The sequence below is a fragment of the Seriola lalandi genome, unplaced genomic scaffold (assembly GCF_002814215.2).
Source record: "Seriola lalandi dorsalis isolate HSWRI2012SDOR001 ecotype SW California unplaced genomic scaffold, Sedor1 jcf7180002054338, whole genome shotgun sequence".
Lineage (NCBI taxonomy): Eukaryota > Metazoa > Chordata > Actinopteri > Carangiformes > Carangidae > Seriola > Seriola lalandi.
This window is the reverse complement of record NW_019524891.1, coordinates 296,227-320,476: the sequence shown is the minus strand read 5'-3', so window position 1 is coordinate 320,476 and position 24,250 is coordinate 296,227. Positions and strand designations below refer to the sequence as shown.

At 40.5% G+C, this 24,250-nt stretch overlaps 1 protein-coding gene across 4 annotated transcripts in view; it reads right to left on the bottom strand.

Annotated features, from left to right (window-relative positions):
* Positions 1-24,250, bottom strand: part of dock10 (dedicator of cytokinesis 10) — a 64,317-nt gene that overhangs the window by 11,903 nt on the left and 28,164 nt on the right. For all 4 annotated transcript variants that reach the window (XM_087174328.1, XM_087174327.1, XM_087174330.1 and 1 more), the window contains exons 2-38: positions 23,540-23,659; positions 19,698-19,787; positions 18,665-18,747; positions 16,777-16,849; positions 16,328-16,471; positions 15,801-15,935; positions 14,828-15,014; positions 13,784-13,869; positions 13,104-13,187; positions 12,751-12,909; positions 12,186-12,434; positions 11,965-12,087; positions 11,302-11,384; positions 11,046-11,168; positions 10,857-10,936; positions 10,530-10,717; positions 10,241-10,306; positions 10,009-10,101; positions 9,766-9,889; positions 9,538-9,659; positions 9,273-9,356; positions 8,412-8,504; positions 8,061-8,179; positions 7,676-7,745; positions 5,986-6,099; positions 5,690-5,761; positions 5,380-5,526; positions 4,999-5,082; positions 4,811-4,907; positions 4,627-4,659; positions 4,176-4,354; positions 3,250-3,366; positions 2,436-2,553; positions 2,198-2,319; positions 1,100-1,214; positions 787-853; positions 334-381 (exon numbers count right to left, since the gene is read on the bottom strand). In XM_087174328.1, coding sequence (XP_087030454.1) covers positions 334-381; positions 787-853; positions 1,100-1,214; positions 2,198-2,319; positions 2,436-2,553; positions 3,250-3,366; positions 4,176-4,354; positions 4,627-4,659; positions 4,811-4,907; positions 4,999-5,082; positions 5,380-5,526; positions 5,690-5,761; positions 5,986-6,099; positions 7,676-7,745; positions 8,061-8,179; positions 8,412-8,504; positions 9,273-9,356; positions 9,538-9,659; positions 9,766-9,889; positions 10,009-10,101; positions 10,241-10,306; positions 10,530-10,717; positions 10,857-10,936; positions 11,046-11,168; positions 11,302-11,384; positions 11,965-12,087; positions 12,186-12,434; positions 12,751-12,909; positions 13,104-13,187; positions 13,784-13,869; positions 14,828-15,014; positions 15,801-15,935; positions 16,328-16,471; positions 16,777-16,849; positions 18,665-18,747; positions 19,698-19,787; positions 23,540-23,659 — 4,091 coding nt within the window. The remainder of the gene's footprint in view (positions 1-333; positions 382-786; positions 854-1,099; positions 1,215-2,197; positions 2,320-2,435; positions 2,554-3,249; positions 3,367-4,175; positions 4,355-4,626; positions 4,660-4,810; positions 4,908-4,998; positions 5,083-5,379; positions 5,527-5,689; positions 5,762-5,985; positions 6,100-7,675; positions 7,746-8,060; positions 8,180-8,411; positions 8,505-9,272; positions 9,357-9,537; positions 9,660-9,765; positions 9,890-10,008; positions 10,102-10,240; positions 10,307-10,529; positions 10,718-10,856; positions 10,937-11,045; positions 11,169-11,301; positions 11,385-11,964; positions 12,088-12,185; positions 12,435-12,750; positions 12,910-13,103; positions 13,188-13,783; positions 13,870-14,827; positions 15,015-15,800; positions 15,936-16,327; positions 16,472-16,776; positions 16,850-18,664; positions 18,748-19,697; positions 19,788-23,539; positions 23,660-24,250) is intronic.

The window sequence follows — 24,250 nt, the reverse complement described above, 5'->3', positions numbered from 1 at the left end:
CTCCCCCTCCCTCCCCCTTGAAGCTCATCCCTGAGTTTGCACACGCATACAGAACACATATTAGTATTTCTGCCTGACTGTGCCCGACTCATTTATTTGTGTGTGTTTGCACATGTGTCTGTGGGCGTGGATGCGTTTGCACATGTGTGCATTCATGTGTGCACATGATTATATGAATTATGTATCAGTGGGTGGGGGTGTTGCAACCTTTGGCTGTGATATGTATGTTGAGTTAATAAGCTGTTTCCACATCTGCAGCATTATAACAAATGCATCTGATTCAGACCTGGTCCACCTCTTTGTCGGCGCAAGCCCTGTGGAGTACACACTCACCTTGCTATGTGGCGTTTTCCGAGGAACCTGAAGTGCTGAAGACACAGCCTGAGGAAAAGGAAAATGTAAAAACATCTTAGCTGGCGGTTTGCTTGTTTTTGTGTTTTGTAAGTGAAGAACACTGGGTAAATGGGGTCCATGTGAACAAACTGAGTTGTACCGGTGCAGTCTAGATGCAAACAGGAAACACGCAGTTAATTTACTGCACTGTTTTGTGGATAGGGAGCTCTCATTGGAATTACAGTCTGTTTTTCTTCTCTCGCTCTCTCTCTCTCTCTCTCGCTGTGTCATTACTTTCATCTGTTCCCTTCTGGCTACATTCCTCTTTCCTCTCTTCTCACTCGTCTGTCCCCATCCCCGCCTGTCTAAGTGTGTTTTTTTGTGCACTGTATCACCAGTCAGCCTAACAGGCGCTGTGGTACTACTCTGCAATGAAGAAAGATGAGCACTTACTCCAGGATGTTAAAGAAGTCTGAGATCTCCTGGTGAATGGCTCGGTGCCAGTAGGACACCAGCACATCTGGAAACAGGCAACAAAAGACATCATGTCACACACCACAGCAGATTTGTAGAGGGTAAAGTTCACCACTAATGTAATATAATGACTACAACTATTATCTATGTTCTGGGCTTCTATGTGTAAAACCACAAAAGTAGTGCAGGTCATATAATAATTCATAAGAAGCCATTTCCAAACACCCTTTAACAAATGTCTAGAATGTGCGAGTGTGAAGATTTGTAAGATCATTTGTAAGTAATTTCTCACCCTCAGATATGGTTTTCATGATGTGCAAGAAGCACATGAGCAGGCTGCGTGTCTCCGCCTGGTCCAACTTGTCACAACGAGAGCCGTAGCCTATCAGGGACTGCGGCCGAGCAAACTGTGGACAAACATCCAGACAGAAATGCAGTCAAAGATATACTGTTAGCACCGGAGCTGTAGCTACCATTGAGGACATGGGTCATGTCCTCGCTATTTAGTTAGGTGAATTTGTTGGTTTAGGCAAGCTGCAGTGAAACTTAATGGGTATTTTATAAGCTGATGTAGTATTTTAAGATTGAATTTTACAACACTTATATAATAATAAACGAGTGAAAGTTTCACTAATTCCTTTCCAAATTTTTGTTCTAGCCAATGCAGAGAAGGCTCGGAAAGTTTAAAAAAATTAAGAGACCTTCATTTTCGGTGTCTTGTAAAAATCATATGAGGGCGGTGGTGTGGGGGCTGATGGAGGGGCTGGTGTATGCAGTATGTTTTTTATTAGCCTTCTGTAAGTTTTCTCTGCTACTGTACATGGTTTCTCGCCCAGAGACAAGAGCTTCAGCCATCGTTGGCTTCATAAAACAAGAGGTTACAATACGCCCTCTGAGCAGTGCTACGTCTTCAGGGCAGATTTGAGGCTGGAGGGATTTGACAACACGGGCAGGCCGGGGCTAGCTGCTTAGCGTTCTAACTTCAGCAAAAGAAAGGACTTGATACAAACAAGAGTTAATATTGGCGTTGCTTTCCACCTCTGGAGACAGCTCTTGGCTAGTAAAGGAATATAGTTTAATGCTGAACTCACCATGTTTCTTCAGCTGTTAATGCTTAAGTTGGCTATGTAGAAATAGCAAAACTTACAAATAGCTCCTTTAAAGTATTTTTTTGTCATTATAATATAGTAGAAAGAGATGACAGGAAGTAAGGAAAGAGAAAGAGGGATGATATGCATCAAAGATCCCCGGCTGGACTGGTCTGAAAGGGGAGTCACTGGAGGTCTGTTTTTCTGCGTACTCCTCTTTCAGAGATTCATATACGATATAGAAATTATTTAGAATGACTTGCAATGAAGAAAATATTTTCTCAACTCTTCTTTCCTCTCACCTTCTCACATCCATCCATCTTCTCACTGTTCCTGTCACTGTTGCTAGGGTTGGAGTCCACACTGATCAGAGAACCCCGAGAGTCGGCCTGGTTACCCATGGCAACTGCCAAGGATGAGAAGGCTGGTGGAGGGTGGTGGAGAGGGGGTAGTCAGCATCAATGTAATGTCCTTATTCACACCTTTTGCTACCGACAGCAGAAACAGAAACACAGCTACAAACACATCGCTAACTGCTACCTGTGATGGAGTTGAGTACTTCTTTGGAAAAGGAGGCATCCACAGAGTTGCCATGGCGAGTAACAGGAATCACCCCTCCAGCCACTCCCCCTCCCACGCTAAGGTCATCTCGAGAGCCCTGGTAGGAGCGCAGACAGAGGAGAGGACTTATTCAAGGGAAAATATTTGCCATTCAACTGGAGTCTTATCATTTTATAATTCAGGCTAGTATCTCTATAAGCTATGAGAACATGTTATTAATTAATTATTAATTAGCCTGCTGAGACAAAACTTTATAACAGCATCCATTAGGGGATGCAACACAAGTCACATGCAGTTTTCTCCAAACAAATTAAATTTAACTGAAATGATCAAATTATTATGATTCCTACTTATATTTCAATGACAGTAAAAATTCAAAGTTCCATTATAATCGACCATTGCAATCAATCTACAGTATGCATGAGCAAACAAAGTTTTATTCATAGTGTGGTGGAAATCAAATGGAAGAGGACAAACAGAGGCAGAAAGATAATTCTTACAGCATCTGACAAAACTGTACAGTTTAGTTGTTATTACTGCAGTCACTGCAAACATATGACACCTAAGGATGAGAGGCTGTGTTGCAAAGAATGGAGGAAAGCTACAGAAAAGAAATGCAACAATCTATGTTTCTTTCCCCATGCCTGGAATATCTGAAATTTAGTAGGTAACTGTAACTAATGAAAGAGAATACCTTTTCTTTTTTTAGGAATATGTCTGAAATTGCACACAGTAAATCTATACAGTACACAGAGAGCCAATTGATGATTCTATCTTTCATCTGGACTCTTACTTGGTCACTAGAGGTGAAGTAGATGGGGAAGATGTCCCTGAGGAAGAATCGAGGCATGTTGTCCAGGATCAGGCCATACAAAGGCAGGTAGAGAGATGCAATTCTTGCCTGTTTCTCCTGGAAAAGTAGCCAATGAAACAGACATCACATTAGTCTCATAAAAGAGATCTGTGCAGGTTCTATAGTCAGTGACATTATTTTGTTATACCCTGACGAATGAATACGTTATTTGATTTAGCCAGCACGTAATTATATATAGTATATGTTTGCAAAGTCTGTATGAAGATAATCAGATATTCACTGACCACAATCACTAATGACTGATTAATAGTCAGGAAACAGCCACTCAAAGCACCTGACCTTAGCGACACATTAAAAAACAAAACCGCAGTAACAATGTGTCCCTGGAAACTTTATTACTACTTCATTAATGTTATATTTAATTGCCTTATTAAATGCCTTATTTAATTGCCTATATTTCTACAGATTATTTAGTCCAAAATAGAAAAAAAAAATCTGTGCAGTTATATAATATCTAAAGTATCCTGCCAAGAAACTGTTGTGGTCTTCATTAATTCACATTCACATTTCCCAGTTTCGGCTTTTATTTTCCTGTTGCTCACATCTGGTTTTGACTCAGACTCAACTAGACCCAATCTAAGTCTTGACTACAGCACCGCTGTTGTGTTGTGGTTGGCAGTATTTGGTACTGTTAAACAGAGGACAGATCACTGACTCTGATGTGATCCGGACACTTCCCAGCATTCATTAGGATATCCTCACTGTTGCCCGCAGCTGCTACCAACAGTCACATGTCGGTGTGCATGTGTTTGAATGAGTCACAGGGGAAGAATTTCTACTGTGAGCTCATGACTCGTTCATGCCTTTCAGTTTCCTCTTCCCATATAAACATGTGTTCTGTCTACCTTGGTGGCATAGCGTGCATCCAGAGAGTGTTTGGCCATAAGAGTCTTCAGAGTGGCCAAAGCTAGGTGCCGCAGGTCCTGCTCGTCCTGCAGCGCCAGCCCCAGTTCCCGAAGCAAAAGGCCAGTCAAGAAGTGCTTCCTGCAGAACTCTCCGGTTAGGTTGTACTCGGGTACCGACACTGAGGAGAGACAGCATAAAAGAGTCACATTTTTAATGGAAACTAAGCTGCATGTGATTTAAATACTGCTAAATATTAGCTTTCCATCAGAGAGTTAATTAATCCATTTCTAAATAAAAATCTGGTTACAGTGAACAAATAATGTGACAAGCCAATTTTCCATGAATTCCATTATCATCATACTACTGCTGCACACACGCACGCACGCACATACACACACACACACACTGCTGCACATGCAACATTACAAAGGAATGAGTGAACATATTTACCATGAGTGCTTTGTGGCTCTGGAGATGCATGGTCTGACATGGACAAACAGTCAGAGAAAATGACAGGAAGAGAAAGATAGAGAGACAGAGTGTTAATAGACAAATGAGAGGGAGAGCTACTTGATGTGTGAGTTTTCACATTAACACCGGAGTCAGCTCGACAGAGTTGGGCTGGAGCTCTTACCTGCGATGCGAGCAGAGGGTAGGGGCAGGCTGAGAGGAACGTAGTGCTCGTGGTTACACACCTCTCTCAAGAATTCAAATTTCAGCTCACACAAAGCCTGTCAAACACAGAAATGGTATGCACGTATTCATACACACACTTTATTCAACCCAAAATAAAGTTCAAGTATATACGTTTTTTTTTTTTACCTTGCTGTCAGTAGCAGTGATCATGTTTATGTAGTTGCTAATCAGTTTGAATGTGAAGCCTCTGTCCATCAGAGTGAAGCAACGCTGCAAAGACACAGAGCGACCGAGACAATTCAGAGATCAGACCCAGCATCAGTTACTTAATGAGACAGTGAGACAGAGAATTTAACACAGATGGAGAAATCAATATGTATCAACTGTAAATAGAAGAGATTTCCATTTGCAGAATGTTAGGCAGTTTGTATTGATCCACACAAGCACATAAACTTGTAAGTATTCCGTATTAAAACTTCACTCAATAAATCGCCTCTGTAAATGAGTTTCCTTTAATGTTATAATCTAAATCCACAACACAAACTCTCACAAACATGTTCCTCCCACCTTGACAAAAGCTGCCACAGCTAAGTTGGCGCTGCGTGTCTCTTCTGCCAGGTCTTTGTTTTTCCAGAAGATATGTTCTGACACCGTCTCCACCAGGGTCTCCACGCGGCTCAGGTAGGATGAGGGGAAACGCTGGGGTCTGGGAAGCTGTGGGAACAAGGGATCAGCGATACACAGTCACGCACTGTGTCCCAGGTCAGATTATGCAAATGTATTCATATTGAACCATGAATAACAAATGGATAAAATTGTGTTGATGTTTTCAGGAATGGGAAACTTGAGGGACCTGAAGTTGAGTATGTCACCTTACCTTTAACTTGTCAGAGTCAACCAAATGCTGCGCCATGGACTTGACAATCAGCTCAAAGAAGAACCAGGAGAACTGAAACCAAGAGAGGACAAAGCAAGGTCACTCTCGTTCCAAAATTTATCTGTCTAATCAGCTCCAGCATGAAAACAGAGAGCGGCACACAATTGTGTTTGGGAGAGTTACTTTTCTTCTTCTCGTTAGAGGAACAAACAACATTTATAATTAATTCATTCAGGTAAAATCCATTTGAGAGTAAAGGGACAGAGGAGGTTGCAAAGAGTAGGTTGATGACAAACCTTCAGGACATTCCTGACTGCTGCCTGCTCGTTGCTCTTCAGGTCAAAGGTCATCCCCTTAGCCAGCTCCTCATGGGCTGTCCTGAACCCATGGGCTTCTGATTTAAAGACATACTGCATACAGAGAGAAGAGAGGAGTCAGAGGTGGTCACCTAAAGGTGCATATATAGTACGGCTGCAGCTAACAATTCTTTTCACTATTATTATGACAGACGGGAAAGAAAGAGAGGGAATGACATGCAAGAAAGATCTCAGGCCAGGTGTGATGCAGTTCATGGTTCTAACGAGAGCTAACAGTTAGTCTATGAACTGATTAGCTGATTAGAGTTAACTGGCAACCATTTTAATAAGTCATTTTTCAACTAAAAATACCAAAAAAAATGATAGTTATTTGTTCTCGAATGACAGCATTAGCTGCTTTTCATTGTCTTTCATTACAGTAAAACTGAATATTCTTGGGTTTTGGACTGTTTGTTGGAGAAAACAAGATATTTAATGACCTGCCTAGAATATTGTGATGGGCATTTAACTCTTTTTGGATGATCCATACACCCAAGTATTCATTGATTAATCGAGAAAACATTAATTGATAATAAAAATAATCATTAGTTCCAGCTCTAGTCCAAACCCCTATAAGCCACTAGTATGCCCAAATCTGTTGATTCATTTTCTGATTAACTGATTCACTGCTTGGTCTATAAAACGTAAAAGTGAAAAGTGATATCTTTAAATATCTTTTTGGGTCCAACCAAGAGTCCAGAACCCAAATATATTTCGCTTATAATGATACAAAACACAGAAAAGCAGCAAATCCTCACAATGAGAAAAAATAACTCAATGGACTATTAAAAAAATTGTTATTAATTTTCTGTTTATCAAACTATTTCAGTTCTAATAAGTACAAGGACACAGATTCAACAATTACTGTAGACACATGAACAAAAACCCTCCTACAGTAACCTGAAATTAAAAATATTTTCCAAAATGTGCATGTGATATAATATTACTACATACTGCTCAATTCATGCTACAGTGAACTGACCGCCCGCCCCTCATATGAGCGCACACTTGTGCGCACATACATATACACACACTCAGCAGTTTAAATTGGGCAGCACTACTACTGAACATCATGCCAATCTGTTACTATGGCAACCCCAGATCCATTAGCTCTGCTAGTCCTCCCCTCTTCCCTCCCACCATTCATCTCTGCCACTGCCTCTTCAAGCGCTGCCGTTTTCCTTCACTGTAGCCAGCATGAAACAGGTCTTGTGGTTTCTCCTGCTCTCTTCTCTAATTCTCTCACTGATTTCCCCCCTAAACAAATATGTCTTGTGTTTCTGATTGAGCAGGCTGAATGTCCTAGTTTGCCTCCTACTCAATCACCCTTTCTTCTTCTTCTTCTTCTTCTCTCCCTCCTTCTCTGTGTGTGCGTGTTTGCACAGTGTTCTGGGCACGTGGCCCTAACCACACTCCTGCTTGCCCAAACACACACAAATACACACATGCAAACACATAAAGCCCCCTTTTCTGTATTTTTTTTTTTTACAAATGAAATTGTCTGTGCAGGGATTCCATTCCTTCATGGAAAACAACAACCTTCAAAATTATTATATGATGTTTGTGAGCGCTCTCTCTCTCTCTCACACACACACACACACACACTTCACCACTTTCCATGTTGTTATACCTTGATATATGAGTGCACATAGTGATCCAGGTTTTCTTCATGGCACTTTGCAACAATGTGGACCAGCACTCTGCAAACACAGGACAATAACAACAAAGATTGTTATTTATGACACCCTTTGTTCCTAAAAAATGACTGAAAACATCTGTCAAACACTTCCTGACACATTTTCTCCCTTAAACAGCTGGCAGAACTTGCTTTTATTTTTAATATCATACTGAATTAATCACACAATAAAATCACAAAATAACCTTCTTCTAGCAACAAAAAGAGGAGAGGCTTTAAACCCTGTCTGCTTCTCTCACTGTGTGCTTTATCACGTCCACTGAACCCCAACCCTCTCTGTCAATAGATTTGTTTTGGACCCCGTAGTACCACTTCCTACCTGGTGGTGGCAGTAGTGACCTCATCGTTGTCATTCTGAGTCAGAACCTTGAACAGCTGGTTGAAGAGCACTGGCAGAAATCGGATGATCACTGGGATTCTCTCCATGCTGAGGAGACCCTGGAGGAGGGTGGAAAAGAAGTGGAGGAGGAAGAGGAGGAGGTGGACAAGTTGGAGAATGAGAAGAGTGGAAAGAAATAAAATAAAAAAATAAAAAACATAAATCATAAAGAGGCAGAAAACAAAATGATGTTTGGTATTCTGCTGCACTGATTAGACATGCAGGTCCTGGTTTTTGTCTTAGTCACAATAAAAGAAGAATTGAGGAGATATAGTGTTTTTTTTCTCTGACCTTCAGGCAGTTGAGGAAGTTGGAGGTAGGAGGTATTGAGAGGTCCAGCTCTCTCTTCTGGCACTGCTGGAAGAATCGGTTCAGGTGGGGGTCCTGGCACAGAGAGAAGAATCCATGAAAATCTGCACTTAGCATCTGCAATAACACTTAGTGGACCGGTTCCCTTTTTTAAGTGACAGTTAATCCTAAAATGTGAACTTCATTACTTCACACAATCTTTAGTGAATGTTTCAGTCTCAGCCTGAAATGAAACGGTTTTCAGGAGCTGAAAGCAACCGTCAAGCTCATCCTGAAAAGTTTTTAAGCAATTGTACTACTGTGATCAATACACTTTGGTATCCAATCTTTTTCTTGGTGGAGGTAAAAAAAAAGAAAAAAGAAGAATCCCTGCTCAGGTGAGTGGTAAACACTCATCTTTTCTTCTCAGTGGTATGAGGGAAGAATGTAAATATCTTATTAAATTGTAATATTTTCAAAACTCCTCTTTAAGTATGTTTTTTTTCTGTAGTTTTTTAAATCTTTATCATTCTTTGATTTTCTCTGCTATATGTCTGTTGCATTTTTAAATGTATCTCTAATTGTTTATTTGTACGTATTTATCATTTTCTTTTAAATATCTGACTGTAAAAGCATTTTGGTCAGCATTTGATGTTTTTAATGTGCTCTATAAATTCATTGGCTGCTTTTTATGAAGTGTTGCAAGTGAAAATAAGAGGCAGGCTGATACCATTTACAACCCACCAACCAAACAAAGAGATTGCTGTGCAACGCTCCAAACATCCTCTACCGGCAAATAGAAATGGCTCACTTCTTTGTTTCATGTGCTCACGACTTAATAAGGAGTTACCACTCTCCACTTACCTGAGTGTAAACTGTGGAGACGACATTGGTGGACACTTTGTAGATAGCTTTTCCTCCATCAACCCATTTCACATCTGCTCCATTCTGTAAGAAGAGAAGACAGCTTGAGTATGAACACTGGGAAAACAAGAGAGCCACCGGCTCAACTCATCACATGCTGTAATGCTTAATATAATCTCTCACAAATTAATGATTGTATTACTCAGCAGTATTTGTAAAACTGATACACCATATAAATATGGTGCCTCTTCTTTCTCCCTCTCACCTTGGTGTTGCTGGCTTCCTTGATGGCCAGGTATCCAGGTGGCAGGTTACAGGAGACGGGGATGTTGAACTCCTGAGATGACAGACGGCCTTCTTTGAGGAGAGGCAGCCAAGAATACCCCACTAAACAAGAACACACGTGTACAAAACAAAGAGTACTGAAGAGTGGAAAAGACCAAACACAACATAAATTGCAATATCATACATGTTCTACTTAATTCTGGCTCACCTGGGGTCTCCAGGGCCTCTTTCCTCTTAGCATTCGTCTTTGCGTTGATGTCACAGGTGACGTGGTAAAAGGAGAAAAGAAGATGGTGCTTTTCATGAAGTTGGGTAGGAAGCTCAATCTTCACCTGGGGACACAAAAGCATATAATGGATTATATTATGGAGAGCAAGGAATGGTGCTTAAGCGAAAGTGAATCCACTTCCAGGTACTAATAATCTAACATGTGTTGATTCGCTGTCCTCACCTCGTCATAGAAGTCAGGGTTCTGGGAGTGATGCAGGACTGTGGAGCACGCCGCCGTGGTAAAGACTGGACCTCCTGGCTTGCCATAGATACACTGCAAAAACAGCAATAGGAAAAGAGCCACAACAAAGTCATACTCATGCCAGTTTCCCATGATATAAGTAAGGGAAGAAAATGGAGTCATATAAAAGCCAATAAAGGTCCCATCAGCATGTTTTTGGAGAACTTTCTACCTTTAAAGGTTTGGCAACTTCTTCGTCTGAGCTGCGGAACTCCACATAGACTGCAAGGTTACGAGCCTGTGAACAAGAGATCCATTGTAACATTGAAAACTGCCCTTATACCAAAAAAAAAAAAAAAAAAAAAAAAAAAAAAAAAAAAAAAAAAAAAAGCAACAACAGTGAGCAATAAAAGTACATGAAGTATGTAAAAAAACACGAGGCACGCTGTAAGCAGTTGAGAAGTTATAACCTTAACTCAGGCTTCTCTTAAAACTTTGTTGTTAAAGCTACTGCGACATACCTTGGCGAAGCTCTTCTGGCTGTCATACTTGAGGTGTTTAGGGTAGATGTAGATGTGGTTCCTGTAGACACGGTGCGGCTGTGTGAACTTGGTGGTGTCCTGGGCGAACTCCTCCACCTCCACAGTCGGCTGGTGTTTGCTCAGTTCCTCAAAGGGTTTCACCGGTACATAGGACGACGTCACACAGTCTGAAAGCAAAGAGAAGAAGTTTCAAACCCGCGACACGGGAGAGAATAATAGAGGAAGAAGGAGGCAGATGGACAGTAGAATGTGCACATGAATTAAAACAGACGGGGGGGGATAATACTGCCTACAAAACGGACATACTTGGATGTTCCATTGGAATATAGTCGACTGCGATGTCCACAGTCCCGGGAATAGTCTGCAGTTTGCTGGTCTTCTCAGCCCTGCGCACACAAAGATTACAACAAAATGTTGCAAGCACTCTTCATCCTGTCACAGAGAGGTCTACAGTATGTGACCAACTTTAGTGATAAAGCCCACAGTATGACTTACCTCCTGAACTCAGCCACCAGCTTCATCAGGTCGTCTGTGGAAATCTTGTTGCTCTCCTGTTTGAAGAGGGGTGAGAAACGAGCCTCTCGGTCCAGTGCGCCGTGGTTGTCCTTAAACACTGACCTGTAATAGATAAAGAAAGACATGCAGAAAGCAGTGGATGATTAAATGAAGATTAAATGCTGCAAGGATACAATGAGATGATTTTTTTTTTTTTTTTAAATAAAAGAAAGAGCCTCCATCCAGTGGCACTGACCTGACAGACCAGGCAAACGGCATACGGTACTTTCCCAGTTTACTGCAGAACTGTTTGTTGGATCTCAAAATCTTCTGAACAGTCTGTACAAGACACAAGGAGAGAAAGACGGACAGAAGGAAAATGTTAGCAAGAAGCCACAGTGAATATTCTTAAATACAATGGGATGTGACTTTGTCTTAATTCTAGCTGACCCTAGACAGAGTGACTGCCTAAATCAGAGGTTGTTTAATAAAGTAATCCTGGCAGCAGGTTGAGTATCTGGTGATTCACTTAGCCATTTAAACAAGAACCACATGGAGCACTGCCAGTGGGGGAAGCCAGGAAATGTCTTGGATGGGATCTCGGAAAAACCTAATTTCTAAACTATCCGTCCCAACTGGCATTCTGTGATGAAGATAAACTCTGGCCTTACAGGAAAACCATTTTGCAAATGTCATGCATTAAACTGTTTGACTAGATTAAGCCATTTCCCTTTTACAATAAACGCCCTAGCAGCATGTTTCATGAGCCATTTGTCCCTGCACGCTCTAGGAGATAAGACAATGTAAAAGCTCTGTGATGTTGCTTCAAGACAGAAAATCAATCCAGTAGAAAGGTGATGGTATTAAGCAATGTAAATACTGACATTGACCAAGCAATGACAAAAGATGACTTTCTGACCTTGCTGGAGTCCGTATTCTTGATATAAGGTTCAGCCCCACAAGCAATATTTCCCATCAGCACCTTTTCCACTCTGGCCACCATCACTATGTCCGTGTGGGGGTTGGTCACTGAGAAGATGGCCTGCATGGACAGCATTGGAGAGGCATATTACTGTCAGTGAAATCTGGACTGATCCACACCTATAAAGCACACTGCAGGAGTAACATCCATCCTTGTACCTGCTTGGGAAAACAAAGCCAATGCTCCAGATCCAGGCTGAGGTAACAGTCTCCTGGCTTCTTCTCAGCAGGAGAGCACAGGCCATTTTCCTGACCTCCAGCCCCGGCCCCTGGACCGCCTGTCCCATTACTGCAGCCTCCGAGCATCTGACGCACTGCGTCGTGGTTGAGGTCTACGTGGAAGTCTGCCGACACCTTTCTCCCTTCTCGTACATCCAGCAGAGCCAGCGACACAAAGAAGGGTTCAATCTAGTGGAGGAGATTCAGCTCAGTCATTTCCTGCACATTAGCAGTTCCTTTAAATATACAGAACTGCTAAATCCTCATTCTGCAAAATATCTCCTCCTAAGGTTTAAGAACATTTCATTGGTTCCCTTCCCTAAAGCTTTTGGTGTATAATTACAAGGGCTGTTCTTGTATCTTACATAGAAATGAATATATATTCATATTGCTATTAGCAGCCACGGGTTTGAGCACCAACATTACTTATTTCAAGGAGACATTTTAAAAAACGATCAACATTGAAGCAAGTTTGAATAACTGAAAGTGTGTTCCTATTCCTCACATTAGTGACTGGTCCAGTTTCACTCTCGTTGATGCAGCTCTGTAGCATGAGGTTGAGCGATCGGCAGGTTATCATAAACCTTCTGCCCAGCTTCTCGTCAAACGGACGTACTGGTGTGTTTTCAGTTGATGAGTATTCGGTCCGTGGGCTCCTCAGAACCTGTGGTTGGTGAAACACGTAATGTTTGTTACTTGAAGGTATGTTTTATTTTAATCCACTGAGAAATGTTTATTACATTAAGGAGATCTAGTTAAGCTGAATAAAAACATCACAAAGTTGTAATAAGGTAGAACTAAGTACAGAACTAAACACATAAATACTCAGATATGTGCAATCAAAGCCTTCATACTTACAGGAGTGTCGGGGTCGAGAGAGAACAGATTCAGACGCTCTTCTCTTCTGGCAGAGCGAATTCCTTCATCCGTCTCTGAGATATACTATCACAGGACAGATGGCAAGAAACACAGAAGGATACAGCCAGAGAACTAGTCAATGCAAATGACTAATAGGTTAATATCAATCATGATATCAGGAAAAACACCAAACAGGTTTTACATGTGTTAAAGTTTACACGTTTCTAGCATGTTCTAATGGATTGGCAGTCTAAGGTAGCCTGTGGAGTTTTCTTTTACTCTGGGAATAATTGGAAATGTCTATGTCCCTGTTTACTCTGACTAGCCATCTTAATCTTTCTTGCGTTTTGCTGAAACATTGCTCGGCATCTTTGCAAATTACCGTTAAGTGTGAGAACATCAGCAGGGACGCTTGTGTCTGCTTTTTATAGAACATAAGACACAAATAATTGTGAAGCCACTCATGAAAACATCGCTCAATAACACCACCCGTGGTTTAAAAAACTCCACAGGATACTTTTAAAAAGACACATACACACACACACACACACACACACACACACACACACACAGGTATGTTGTTCTTGTATATGCATTTAAATATAATGATGTTAACTGTAGGCAGTAGCAGCTGAGTTTATAATATTGTTTGAAAATGGAGAGCCGTCAGTGTAGCCAACCTTTGCTAGCTCTGGATTGATGCCGTTCTCTGTGGTATCTTCATTCTCCTGCAAACAGCAGTCACCCAACGACAGGTCAAACACATCTGGAGAGAAAACAAACACGATCAGGACTCCAGAGAGTGACTTCTGTTTATGAGTGATGACTGCCATCACTGACTGGACGGGAAAGTTTATCTAAGCAGTCCATTCTCCCCATAGGTTAAAAGCCATATAACATTTTCTAAAATAGGTTCAGCTGTACACTAAATACACACTAAGCAGAGTCTTGTGGACATATATCCATCTCAGAATAAAATATGACTCCATTTGTGGTATTTATGGATAATAAGGCAGGCAGGCTTCTGCAGAAATGTAACCTCCATGCGCCAGGAGCATTTCTTCCCAAAGGCCATGCTGAACAAAATGGCTCATTAAGGGTAGGTCACCACACGCTCGCAGCCTGATTTAGAGGCATGCTAACAGACCACAAAGCCATGACGGCTGAGGCTATTACATCACTAGGCCAATTCTCAATGCTCTGTCAGTGCGTGCTATGTTACAGGCAGAGGCCCCATGCAAAAACTCTCGCAGAGCTGGCACATAAGGTGGAGTTTTAGAAAATCTACTTCCATTGTAAAGGTTTTAATGACAAGGTCTGATGTCTTAAATCAAGGTGGAGTCACTGTTTGGTGTCAGGCTTCATTTCCTGATGGTGATGTTATGGACTGAGCCTCACCCAGCAGAAATCCCCCATTAAGGTCATGGCAAGGTGGCAGATATTATTCAGTCAGAGGAAGTCAGGCAGAGAGGACAAGGTTAAGTTTTATTGCTGACACCGAGTATAAAATCATTCCTCTCTTAAGGGCATGATTTATACATATGTTGGAATTATGCTAAAATTTCCTCTTCGTCTCTCTTTAAATACCCCTCTCGCCTCTAAATTACCATTTGTGCTTCCATCCCCTTTGCTCTCTCCAACTATTTTTCCGTTCCCCTCTTTCAACATCCATCATAGGTAAACTCTCTGTGTATTCCTAAATGCAAAAACAGAACCAGTCTCACCCTGCCGATGGTCAGTGAGGTCCAGGCTCTTGCGGTCTGGAGCCGGCCCGTCGTGGGGACTGATCTGTAAGATGCGGGTCAGTGTGCTAATCCACTCCTCCATGTCCTGTTCACTCTCCGCGGCCAGCACGAAGTACGTAACCTCGTTCATCTTCAGTTCAAAGGCGTGTTTCCTTAGGCGGTTATTCTTTAAGGAGCATGAATAGGATAATGTGGTTACACATCAAAAACCAGAACTTGGCGTGGTTTCTTTGGAAAATCTTACAAGTTTTCCTTCATACACATGAGGTACTTTATGCTGAAAAATAAACTCAGCCTAGTTAAGGTTAGTTTAAGGATGCCTAATGGTCCTAGTAATCCCTTTTAAAAATATCTAAAATAACATGAAGCCTACTGCTAAAAATAACTTATTTTTATTTTACAAAGATATGTTAAATTATAACACTAAAATGACAGAATATAGTATGCACAGTTGCATTAATCTGCCTTGGCTATGGGAACTTGTAAACAGGATGTTGTACGTAAGTTTGAACAGTCTGTTTCCTACTGTACCTTTAAAAAGTTAGAGATGGATTTATGTGATAATGATAAAGGGAAATACAAGACTACAATCAACCAGTCCTGCCATACAATTCATTGTTGAGGATAAAAACGCAACAAGGCTAAACGCTTACTTCCATGAGCCTATTAAAAGACAATACTTATTTAAAGTTAATTGTCACTTCACTTCACTTCTCTTGCTACTGAGTTTTGTTTATAAAGGGATACCCTGACGAAAGTCTTTGCAAACACAAGCTGAGATTAGACAGATGTGGTGCACTGGAATTAAGTGTGCAGATGTTTTCATCTTAAATGCTGCTTCTTTCTGTGTCCAACAGCTTCATGTTTTGTGTGTAGTAGTTTTGGAGGGAAGGGGCTTTGATATTGTATTGATATTGTATATTGTTGTTTATATGAATGCATGAAAACCCACCTGTACCACACCAGTGCATGAGTCAAGGAAGATGCAGCCTTTGGGTTCCTTGGAAATCTTTTCATCTTTGTAGAAATTCATGATGTAGGAGTTGTCTGTCAACTGGGTGAGCTGGAAATACCTCCTCTTGAATGACTGCATAGATAGCAATAAATTTTAATGGAATTAGCCTAGCTTCAGGACAAAGTCATACGCAGTTAATTATGGTGACTTTACAGTATGTTAAAAGGACACAAAAAAAAAAGATTGTTCCTTAAATATTTTTATTTAACTTTGAGAATGACATAAAAATAATCATGTAGGCAGTGGTGCATTGATAATACTCCTGAAAAATCTAGTTTGCAAAGTTTGGGTAAAAATAACTGTGGTAACAGTTCAAGCTGAAGTAAAACAGGCGAAAACAAGAGGGAGATATGAAGATAAGGGTGAAAAAGCAAGACAGAAAAAGTGTGTGTGTGTGTGTGTGTGTGTGTGTGTGTGTGTGTGTGCGTGTTCATGTAAAAATAGAGCATCAGACATTTCCTCACCCGAACAGTGATACTATTGTTGACGGTGCTATTGAAGTTCCCTTTGTAAAGCCAGCCTGACCGAAACACACCGATACCTCCCCCTCCTCCTCCACCGCCACCTCCTCCCCCTCCCCCTTTGGACGAGGACAGGGAGGTGGTATCCTGTAAAACATGATCAGTTCTGATACATTAGCTTTCCATTTATCCCTTTGACAAACGGGAGCAGATGATCAATAGAGAAAAGGAGCCTTTCCAGACTTATTCTAGCTTATGATGGCTATTTGTCAGTCAAATTATGTTCATAAACAATGTCCCACTGACTTGTAATGAGATAACTGCTCCGGCAAAGTATATTTTAACAGCTTTGAGGCTACGATAAACTAATTTAAACATGAGGGCCAGGATGTATCCAGTATGTAATGCATTCACTCTGAAAAGCATTTGTCAAAAAGATGGTCATTACTGACCTCATCCTTGTCCACGTCTTCATAGTCGATCTCAAAAGAATGGGATGGCAGCTTCTCTGCTTTGTACAGTTTCCTATGGAGGAAAGGAGAAAGAAAAGGAAGATAGTGAGAAAATGTGGATCTCTAATAATGAAATATAATGATGGAGAGAGAAAATGATTTCAGGAATTCAATTAATCTCCTCTGTTTGACTGGTGCAAATGAGTGCAGGTGGCTGACTCTGCTCCATCATCCTCCGTCAGGAATCAACAATAGGTAGTCCTTACTTCATCCCGCTCCACTAATTTCACAGGCTGACCCGTCTTTGTGTGTGTGCCATGGGACGAAAAATGCCTTTGTGTGTGTGCTGTGAGCTGCAGACAGCTAGGCTGCACTCTGCTAAAAGTCACACAGTCGTAAAAGCTGCTTGAAAAAATCTCTTGAGGGGACTATGTTTAAACAAATTCTGGTGATTGTGGGCTGGCCGCTGACACAGGAATGCTAATGCTGGTCTGCACAGATTAAGATTGCTCCACTCAAATCACAGCAGTGACAATCACACATATGCAGTAGTTGTGGATTCCCATTGTACTATGGTTTCCCTGGTGTATTATACTTCAACTCGCTCCATAAATCTGTGAGCATAGGATGTTCGGTGAGCTTGTCAGTTTAGTAAACAAGCAATACAATAGTCGTGGATTTAAAATGACAAAGGACAGCTGAACTTGATGTAATGGTATTTTAGCGTTATTGTGCTCTAACTTGTGTTTAAGATGCATCTGACTTTATAGCTCATCCTGGGTCCCATTTCAGAGGTCATGTGAACTGACTATAAGAATACAGTGGCAACCCATGGGACATAAGAGGGACATTCCTGTGGTTGAGAGCAGTAACTGCAGGGCTGTTCTGGGGCAGTCTCACTGGGACTGACGAAGCTCCGGTTGACTGACTGATACCCTGATTTAAATAAAAGACTGACTGACTGAATGGGTGACTGATTGGATGACTGACATTTAAAATAAAAAGGGGATGGAGGGAGAACTGAAAGTTAACATTTGTTAGCCTTGAAATTCCCTCCATCTTAAACTTGAACTTGAACTTGTTTCTCACTTAGTACCAGCCACCATCTTGTTCTTGTTAATGACCTCCCACCTCAGTGTAACAAATTGGGGTTATTCTTTAGGTTAACAGCTGCTTTTGGGTTTGGGTATTTATTGGTTAAAAAAATCCAGCACGACTTTAATCAAGTCAGGAAGTCAAACAAATCTAAATCAACGTTTGTTTTTAAATTTCCATATCATAATACATTGCTATATACAGTAAGGTATGGAACAAAACCAAATGAATATAAATAAAAACTGTATTAAACTAGAAACATTCAATTCAAATCACAAGCTATGTGATCAGAAAATAAGATAAACAATCTGATCAATGCCAGTTTTCCGACAATTTAAGAAACTTGACTTTACTGACACATTTCAGACTCAAAACATGCTGAGAAATCGATCCTTTCTTTCTTCATGAGAGTTAGATGACAAGATTGATACCACTCTTGATTGCTAAATATGAAGCTACAGCCAGAAGAAGGATATTTTAGCTTAGCTTAGCATAAAGACTGGAAGCTGTGGGGACAGCTCGCCTGGGTCTGTGCGAAGGTAACAAAACCTTCCAGCATCACACTTTATATATTGTTTGTTTCATCGGTACAAAAATCAAAAAGTGAATGTGACAAGTTGTGGTTTACGGGAAGGGGGGTGTTGTACTGTATGTGCCAGACTATTTCCTGAGTGGTGTAGTGACTTCCTGGCATCTGGCCAAGAAGTTGTCCCACACACAAAATGGGGGTGTTAAACCCATATAGCAGACATAGCGCGTGACAGGGTGATAGAACAATGTCAAAATGGGTCACCTGGGCAACAGACGGTAGTCTCCGGCGTAGTCATCATACTTGAACTGGACCACATTCAGCTCAGAGTTGTAATACTTACAGGCCTGGAGGAGAGGAGGGAGATTAAGTTGAATATGATTAAATATTAACTTTCCAAAATGATGACCTCTCTGGGAAACTGTGACCTGGAGCAGCTGAAACGTCTACACACAATGAGGGAAGCTAACCTACAGTGAAAGTACAGTCAGACGTCAGCTCTCCTGAGGCCTAGTTACTGATGTGCAGGCTGGGATTCATTATTAGATTATTTAAATTATAAAAGGAACTGAATTAAGAATCTGCCCCAGAGGAATCTGCAAATAAAGACATTTTTACATCTTAATAGATTACTTCTCTCTCGTCTCTCTCTCTCTCTTTCTCTGTCACACACTCACACACACAGACACACCCACACAAGTCACAAAGTACGGAAGATAGTTTCACATCCTCTCATCTGACTGCTTGTTGAATGGTGTGTGGCTATTCTCCTTAATCCAACTGTTTAGAAGGAGCTTGATCTTTTATTAACAATGTCACAAGTTATAAACAGACCATACATATTATCAGCTACAATATCAACCTCAGACAGGACTACACCTACACACACACACACACACACAAGTCTCCAGTGAGCTGTGACAGTTCTGTCTGGGGAGTTTCCGTCTCCACGGATATTATTTCTCCACTGAGCTCTTGAGATTATGGCCGGTCGATCTGAAATGAGCTCTGATAGGCCTTTCCGACACACGCACACGGGCAAATACGCATTAAGATACGCACACACACATCTGGTTTATTTTAGAGGCATGGCGAAACCTCTCAACCGGTATCAGGATGTCCTATATTAGGAACAGCCTAAGCTGACAGAGCTCACCACCAAATGAAGCCTTTTACATTCTAAAACCGCATTGGCTTCAGTTAAGTCCTGTACACACAAGCACATATGTAGGCAAACACACAAACACACAAACACACACACACACACACACACACACACACACACACACACACTCACCTGTCCGACCAGCAGACATTCCGCCTGTAGCTCTGCCCCCTCAGGAACAGTTGACTTGAGAGTCCGTCTCTCCTGAGGCACCGTGGACACCTGGAGAGATGGAAGAATCGAGGTGGGCTGTTAACACAACAGTAAATCTCTGTTATATAGTGGGGTGAGCCACCTAGGTTGACACACAACAGGTAAAAAGGTATTGTGTAGTACTGGCTGTCATCTACTAACTAAACTGATCACAAGACAAGAGTGGTAAGGATTATTCTGTTCAGGTGTCTTCTACCTAAAATATTTATTTCTGAAAGCCTGGCAGGTGTCATTAAAACCACATATATACTGAAATCATAATGATGAAAACTCAATGTCCAAACTAGTGAAAATAAGAGAAAGAAAGAGAGAAAGATGATTTTGGAAAAAACGTAGACAATCTATGTAAAGGAGCACTCAAGCTGTTCTGGAGGCCTAACAACACACTTCATGCTGTTATTTTTACTTTAATCCCCCCCACCTAACCCTCATCCATATATACTGTAACTGTATATAACAATAGACTCCACTCCATGCTAGTGGCCCGGCTTTAAGGACGGTAATGTCTGACGGTTGGTCCGTCACTTTGGTCCAGACGGAAATATCTCAACAACTATTCAATGGATTTAGATGAAAATTTGCACAGACATTCATGATCCCCAGAGGACGAATTCTATTCATTTTTGTTATCTTTTAACTCTTCATCTGTTGTACCTGTTCAACATCAGCACGATAACATTGTCATTGTGAGCATGTTAGCTTTCTGGCATTAACATTTTGCTCGAAACACATAAGTACAGCCTCATAGAGGCGCTAGCAGCTGTAGACTCTTATTTTTCTTTTTACTTATCACAACTCCTCATCATGCTTTATTGCTTACATATCAATACCCCATGAGCAATGATTTGAGAGCACATGAAAAAAGTTCTCCAGTATATTAATGATATTATTAATTAATTCTTTCAACATATTGCCCAGCTTTATTGCAGTGAAAATTAATAATTGAAGTTAAATCTCTGAACATGTACCCCCATTCTCAGCACTGATTAGTCCAACAACTGATAACCTAACCTATAAATCATGCGGCTTTAATTATATAAAAGTATACTTCATACTCCACAGAACAGAAAGTCAACATTCAGTCTTTAAAGTGCACACTCATATTCAAAAAGAAGAAATATATTTCGAAGTGATTGTGCAGGAGGGGAATGAAAACAAGTCAGCACCAAGGATGTTTGTGCATGAACAGAGACAGACTGTGATTTATACAACGCAATCAGATGGCTAGAGCACTGAGCTCACTAACCAACTGGCAAAGAAGCAGATCTAGTAAATGCCTTTTGTGCATTGGCGATACTCTGCCAAGCCACTTTCACTTACAATTATGGAAATTGACTGTAGGCTGCAGAGACAAAGAAAATCAGAGGAAATTGTTCTGTAGCCAGACAGAGCTGGGAACCAGAAGAGTTGTGCAGTCAAGCTACAACTCTGGGGTGCACAAGCAAATGAATCCTTTTACCACAAGCAGCCAATTAGGTCATCTTAATGTGCAGTGGATCTGGGTCTGCAGAAACGCATTAGCACAGTAATGAAGGTACTAATGAACAAAGAGCTAAAGGGAGCCAGGGAGAATAAATTTGTTCAATGTAATGAAAAGACCACAATGCTAAACATGCATGATTAGTGTGAATAAGTGTGTGTTGCTGGAGTGAAAGGTGCCACATATTGCATTTTAAACATCAGTATATCATCATCAACAGCTGAAATGAAGTTAAGGAATATTTTACTTTCATCTATTATTCAGTTGGTAAGTTTATTAGACTTCAATTTAGGCCTATAACAGAAAATGTCTATGCAGAACCATATAAATTTGATGCAGGATGAGATTTGATCCATGAGCCATATTTGCCAACCTCTACTTTAAAATAAAGATTATTTCCCATAAACCTCCTTGTTTCCCATCACCAAGTGAATTTTTGCTTCTTTCGTAACAGGTATTCTTATGTGTTGAACATGTAATTTGTCATGCATCTTTGCCCTTTAAAAAACAAAAACTAAATTACAGTTGCAGACAGGGACTGCCAAGCAGCAGTGGTCTTATTCCCATTTTTGTGTAGGGTCAGATGGGTATTCCTGCATACATTTCATAAAAGGCAGGGAAACATTGTGTTAAGGCCAAGTCAGCTAACAATCAGTGCTCAGTCAATTACCTGTTTGACAGCCATATAAAAATGTAATCATTTCTCTAGTAAAACACCCAACATTTGTTGTGTGACGATTTGCTGATATTCCTTGCTTTGTATCATTGAAAATGATATAAAGCAAAAAATGATTAATATCTTTGGGTTTTTACATTGTTAGTCAAACAAAATAAGGTTTATTAAGACTTCAGAATTTTATCACAATATGTCCCGGTTACCTTGGGGTTTTTGGGTTTTTGACAATGACAATAAAACCACAGCCTCCCTGGTTTGGGATTGGGGAGTTTTGATGCATGTGATTCCCCCTCTTTCCTTCCTCTCATTTTCTTTCAGCTCTTTACTGTACACTATAATAATCTAATACAGGTTAAAACGGCCCAAAAATACTTAATAAAATAAAGTCATCAAATCAAGCTCTGGTAACTCGAGACTGAATTCTGCAGGAATTGGTAATCAAGACTTCAAGACTTAATGCAAAACTTAACGATCAGTCAATGAATCAAAATAAATTGATACATACTGAAACTCCATAAATGAACATCAGTGTTTCCTGTAGGATTTTTTTCAGCTGTGTGGATGGTGGGCTCATGTTTATGTGCATTGGTAGAGGAATTGTTTATGATCATTATAGAATCATTATATATTATATAGTATAGGGTTATTTGTGTTCGCCTTGTAATGTGTGTGTTAATTTACCGGGAGCTTTGACAGTACTGTAGCTGTGGTAGTAAATGTCAAAAAAATGAAATGCCTTAACACAGAGAATTACTTACACTATACAGTATATATTGAGCATACTATAAATGTAAATAGATAAATCATATAAACATAATGATCCAGTTATCTTAAAGTCCACAGGACAAAGTTAAACCAGTTTAGTCTATGTTTGTTCCTCTTGAAGTTGGCAAACCATATGATTACATCTTTAAGCACAGGCCTCAGCACCCAATTAATGTCCAAGTGACTCCAAAGTGGTGACTCATTTGCTTCACATCGTTTGTGAAAGTTTGCGCAAGCAAAACAAACATTTTTGCTTCATTAATTCTCCAGTTAAAAGCACTACACATCAGATAAATAAATTATGGTAATTTAAGAAATAACGCAGAACAGATTTTGTTTTGCCTGCACAAATGTGAACAAATTACGTACAAGTGAACAAGACCAGTTTGGTGTCATTGGGGTGTTAATAGGGTGCTGAAATCACACTTGCATGAACGAACTGAAACAGTTTTAATCATATCCTGATCGTATGGTGTGCCAACCTCATCAAGGTGCAATGTTTGCAGAAGGTTCAGTGCACGGTCTATGCTGGACTACTACATGGTTGCATCACAGCTGGCATGCATGTATTTGTTGCTATGTTTCATTGTGAATATTGATGAACCGTGTGAAATCTGAGCAGCTGTGCTCATAATACACATGGGGAAACACTGAAAATTCAATGGGTGATTCAGTGGAAATTCCCCTGATCTGTGTCTGAGTGATGAAACTTCACTCCACACTGAGAGAACCAGAAATCAGAATAAAAAACAAGGATGTTCTTGTTCTGACTGCATTAACCACTCAAGCATCAGGCCAACAAAGACACACGCAGACACACACACACATACGCGCGCTTACCGTGAAATCATTGTCGGGGAATAGGAGCAGTTCTCTGAGAGGGTCTTCCTTCAACTCATCCCCAAGCTCAGAGATGACAGCCTCATAGTCAAGAGGATCAATCACCTTCGGCTTCTCCTGCTGCAAATAGAAACAAAGACACCTGATCAGAAAAATCACTTGTTTGGCTTGGTGTCAAACCTCAATACGATACGATACGATACGATACGATACGATACGATACGATACGATACGATACGATGAATGCTTAGTCAAATTGATCAAATATTTCCTGATTGGGAACATTTGCTATCTTTAGACTATATTCTATTTGGGAATTTTTATTAATTAATTATTCATTATTTGATAACCCTAACCATATTTAACCTTGAGCAGTTTGTCATGTTTTGTTAAACAAAACATTTTTACATTCCTGAACCTAAAGTATGAAAAAAGTCATGTTTTGTCATATGTACTGCAAAAGGTATCATACTGGCATTAATATCTCACATCTTCATGTCCCACACACATCCTTACTCAAATCTATTTTTATTTCATGTCTCATATCTTTAATCAGACAAGCCGAGAGGGAAGATGCAGAGTGGTGTTCATGAACAACTACCTGTTACAGCTAAAAGAAGAGAACAAGATTTTACTAACAGCACTCTCCACGACAGATACTCCAACAAAAATATAGCACTTAAAGATGGAAGGAGTGACAGTAAATTAGCT